The following is a 4544-nucleotide window of genomic DNA, read 5'->3' as shown; positions in this document are numbered from 1 at the left end:
TCCTCCATGCAGGAAAACGGTGAAAAGTGAGTCCAGTTTTCCTTGCCCTTTTTTGTCGTGGGTGGGAGACGCTTTTGCACCCGGTAACACAACAATACACAGCCATAATTTCTTTCTAATCCACCGAAGGAATTAGTTTAGCACTACCACACATTACAATCCCCGTTGAGTTTGGCGGACCGGAAGTAAAGCATATTATCAGCATGGAGGCGCGTCCAAACAATGACGTAGTACGTCCCATTCCCTATTTTGACCCTTCATAATTGAGTTCTTGATAGATATGACTCAAATTCTGATATGTCTATCATATTTTTGGAACCCAGTTATTTCAAGTGGTTTAGTATCAAACGCCTCAACATATTACACTGAACTTTCAGGGACTGAACGTTTGTACTTCCGGTTCACTTGACGCAACGTCCGTGTACCCTCGTCAGACTTGCAGTTCTTTCCTGTAGCCTTCTTCCAACCAAGCGCGTTTCTTCAGAGTTTTCTCATCGGGTGAATACCCAAGTAAGGATTTAGTGGACTAAAACGTCCTATCTTTAAGCTTATTGGAAGTTGTTTGGCTTGATGTTGAAGCTTCCCAGCCTTACTTCACTTAGTTTTGTTAGCTTAGCTCGCTAGCCAAGACACGCTAACTCATTCCGATTGCTTAAACTTAAAATTGTCTTAAAGATGCGACAAAATACGACTGACTGAAGCCCAAAGAATCGAGACGTGGATGATGACGAGGAGAGGTAATCAAGGCCACAACGAGTAACTGAAAAACGAAAGAAAATGAGGGTAAGATTATGACATTATGATGCTTTTTATGCAATATCAGACTTGTTTTGATCCGCCTGTTATCAGTGATTGAGACTGTAAGGCAAAAATCCCATAGTTGGCTTGTGATACGCAGTGTTGTCATGGATTACTTGAAAAAGTAATTTAATTACTGATTGCGCCTCAAAATAGTAATCTAGTTACTGTACTGATTACTTCATTATCAAAGTAACCAAGTTTCTTTAAAACTAACCTATCAGTTACTTTTTACCCATTTTTCTCCCTTTCCCACCCCAACATAAGAATGACAAAAGAAAAATGTCATCACATGTAATTGACTTTACAATGATTGAATGTAAAGGGGAACATCAGATATTTTCACATAAGCACCATGACTCGCGCTATCTTCGCCACTATGGAGCCCTGAAACCAACAGATATCTGACAAACTGCTTGGAATTTGTTGAAATCAACTCCACCGACCAATTAAACCCCGCTAACTCTAAGATTAAGCCTAGGCTAACCAAACGTCCTCCTTTGCCCGGACATGTCCTCCTATTACGTGCCCTTCGGAGCGTCTGGCCGTGTTTCATAAATTCATGAAAATGTCCGGTTTTTATGATTTTTCACGGGACCAATTTGAAGAGAATCCCTCCGGCCGTTAGGGGGCAGCGCTTGCCTGCGTTGACGTGGCTCCTACTTGTAGGGGCGGGAGAAGGAGGAGATCTTCTTTTTTGTTGGCAGTTCATCCTTTGTTTCATGGGGAATTACCACCATCTACTGACGGTTAGGCGAGAGATCAGACTACAGTAAGGAGTTCAATAAGGAGTTCTAAAAGACGTGGGTCCATACACCTTTCTGTAAGTTTATCTCCTGTTAATGTCGATCACGTGTCTTTTGTTGTACATAGGGTTATATGTGTACACAGAGATGCAGTATATTATATGAGTCTTGTAATTGTTCTGCGTTAGTTAGTGGTTGAATGCTAATATAGCTAAATAGCTGTGTTTATTATGAGGTTTTTTTTTTTACGATAGATACGTATATAATGGCAACTGTTGACTTCTGTCGGAGATTTGTGTAATAATCTGGTGTAATATGTAAAATCCCGTTTGTTGTCGCATCTTTGCGCTGCTGATGTTAGTAAAGTTTTATAGCAAAGTCTGATTTTGCCTCAGCTCCCGTACTCTAATAGGGTAGCAATCAGTGAGCTCAGCTACGCTAGGCATTATGAGCAATGTAGTTTTGAACTGCTGTGTTTGGAAACATGCTGGCTGAATAGCTTGTCAGTTTATTTCAGTTATTGTTTGCGTATAATCTAGAACATTGAAAGAGAATAAAAATTGAGTGGGAATAACATTTTGTCAACGACAATTATCGTGATCGTAATTTAAAAAAATGTTGAGTTGGCACATAACCAACTGTGTGTGTGTATTAACTGATCTACATTTCAATGGGTCAGCATAATATTATTTTTTTAAATAATTGTTAATTGATTTAAAAAAAAATATTTTATTGTTTGATTATTTGTTAGGAAGAATAAAGCCTGTTGAATAACGAGTTGAGTAAAAAAAAAGTGAGTGATAAACGCATCTTTGAGTGATCTTCGAGTAAAATTCAAGTATCTCGAGACGGGCCGAGTGTCCTCTTTTTTGGAAATCAAAATATGGTCACGCTAATTAAGCCTAATGTCAAAACTTCTGAATTTCGGGTTATGGTTAACAGCTTCTCAGTGCCAATGGAAAACAATGCAAACTGACTGCACAATAATCAACAACACACAAGTTGATTGTACAGTGCAATAAACACAAAGGTGGTGGCGGGCGCGGATGCGCGTGCACAACCTAGAAGTATTCCTCTCAACACACTCACGGTCAATTTGCCCACAAAACGTGGTGGCAACTAAGCACTTTACACTCAGTCAGACTTAGAACACATCCCACAGATGTTAAACGAACACATCACCTCACGGCATAAATGTGCTGCACGCATATGATGTAAACAAAGCTTGCCTACTTGGAGCGATGTCTGCCCGTCGTTTCTACGGCAAAGCTACGAAACGGCTGCGCATGTAGGGGGTCCAACCTTTTGCTGACACCCTCCAGAATGAAAGAAAAATACTCACCTTCATTCATGGATATCCACAGATCAACATTCCCTCGCAACGTCTCAACACTCGGCTCGAATGTCCACCCGCCTGGCCCACGCCTTTTTCAGTCCCACAACACATGTGACACGAGACCAAAACAAGAAGTAGCTGAGAGGTTGTCATGGAAACACGTACTGGCAACCTTTCATTTTAGCATTTTGTATTCAAAAATGCTCTTCGTGCATGATTACAATATTCTTCATTCTACATACATTATGAGGCAATGAAAAAATAGTAACGCAGAGACACTAAGGAAACTAACTTCAATCAGATTACTGGTGTAGAAAAATGAACGCGTTCGAGTACTCGTTACTGAAAGTAATCAGATTACAGTAACGCGTTACTAACTAACGCGTTACTGACAACACAGGTGATACGTGGCTCACTATAACGATGATCTCACGATAAGGCGACACAACAAATATCGGTCAGGAAATCATTCTAGGATATTCTACAAAACAAGTAAACAACAGGAAAACAAGCTAATTTTATCCTTATGCTGTGAATTTAAATGAGTTTATCACGAGTAGCCGTCCAATCCGTTTGAACTGGAAAGTGTGGTAGGGGATGAACAGTCATTCATTCCACTCCCACTTCAAACAGAAATAAGCCTGTGACAATATGCAATAAGTCAAAGCGTGATTTAAGTACGATGTGTTGGTCGTTCCATATTTCAAAATTTAAAAAAAAATTATTTTTTTTTTAAGTTACGCTGCAGCAAGCGTGTCATGTTGGCTGGTAGCAGCAATGAATGAATGAAATGTTTATTGTCATCATCATCGGTATCATTGACAGTTGCAAAATGTGATATGATTAGTAAGCCTGTCGCAATATGCAATAATTTCATTTATCGCGTGATATATAAAAATGAAAGCGGTAATTTTTCCGCTGCGATTTATCGCCTCGCTTGCATGTGCGTGTGCACGTGCGGCAGACGTGCTGTTAAAAGTTCAGATTCCTCGTTACCAACTGCGCAAAATGCATCTTCGTTCCAAGTCCGGCAAAAACTAGCGCCGGAGCCAATCGTTCCCGTTCTATCCTGTTGTTCAACGTATACCGGCCGCATCAGTGCTCCGGAGTGACTGTGGACCATCTACAGCGCGCCGGTGTCGTTGACGTGTAGGCGCTCCTGTCAGGAGTGACATTTCACGCGGGTGGCTGTTTTTCGGCACAACGCCGGATATTTACAACGAAGTCCGCCAAAACATTGTTACCGACTAGGCTGCTACGAACAACCTCGCTTTGACAATGAACAGCTGAATGGAATTAAGAGCGCTGTGTCATATGCTGGTCTTGTGTGGTAATGAGCAGACGTGACTTCAGCGGCGCTTGTTAACTTTTTTAATGCGCGCACACACTAGATATCATGAAATGGCACACTAGATGTGCTACGTCCCATGCCATTGGCTACGTGAGCACAGAGTGATAATGGGTTACGTAGTTAATATACTACATCGATGAATTCTAAACTGTCATGACTGAATGGAAGTTAAGAAGGCCAAATCATTCCATACCAGTGACTACAGATAATGTTGCAAATATTGTTAATTCAGTACGTGACACAGATGGATTCGGACCACAAATAGGATGTCTTGCTCATGTAGTAAACCTAGCTGTTAAGAAAGCTGTAGCAG

General features: G+C 40.9%; 1 protein-coding gene across 1 annotated transcript in view; it reads left to right on the top strand.

Annotated features, from left to right (window-relative positions):
• The first annotated feature begins 401 nt into the window (after window positions 1-401).
• The window catches only part of LOC130917066 (zinc finger protein 182-like), a 15630-nt gene continuing 11487 nt past the window's right edge, over window positions 402-4544 (top strand). The window contains exons 1-2 of the mRNA XM_057838177.1: window positions 402-510; window positions 676-783. Of these exons, the coding sequence (XP_057694160.1) occupies window positions 778-783 (6 nt within the window). The 5' untranslated portion in view covers window positions 402-510; window positions 676-777. The remainder of the gene's footprint in view (window positions 511-675; window positions 784-4544) is intronic.

The sequence above is a fragment of the Corythoichthys intestinalis genome, chromosome 1 (assembly GCF_030265065.1).
Source record: "Corythoichthys intestinalis isolate RoL2023-P3 chromosome 1, ASM3026506v1, whole genome shotgun sequence".
In the NCBI taxonomy this organism is placed as follows: Eukaryota; Metazoa; Chordata; class Actinopteri; order Syngnathiformes; family Syngnathidae; genus Corythoichthys; species Corythoichthys intestinalis.
This window is presented reverse-complemented; position numbering and strand designations above follow the sequence as displayed.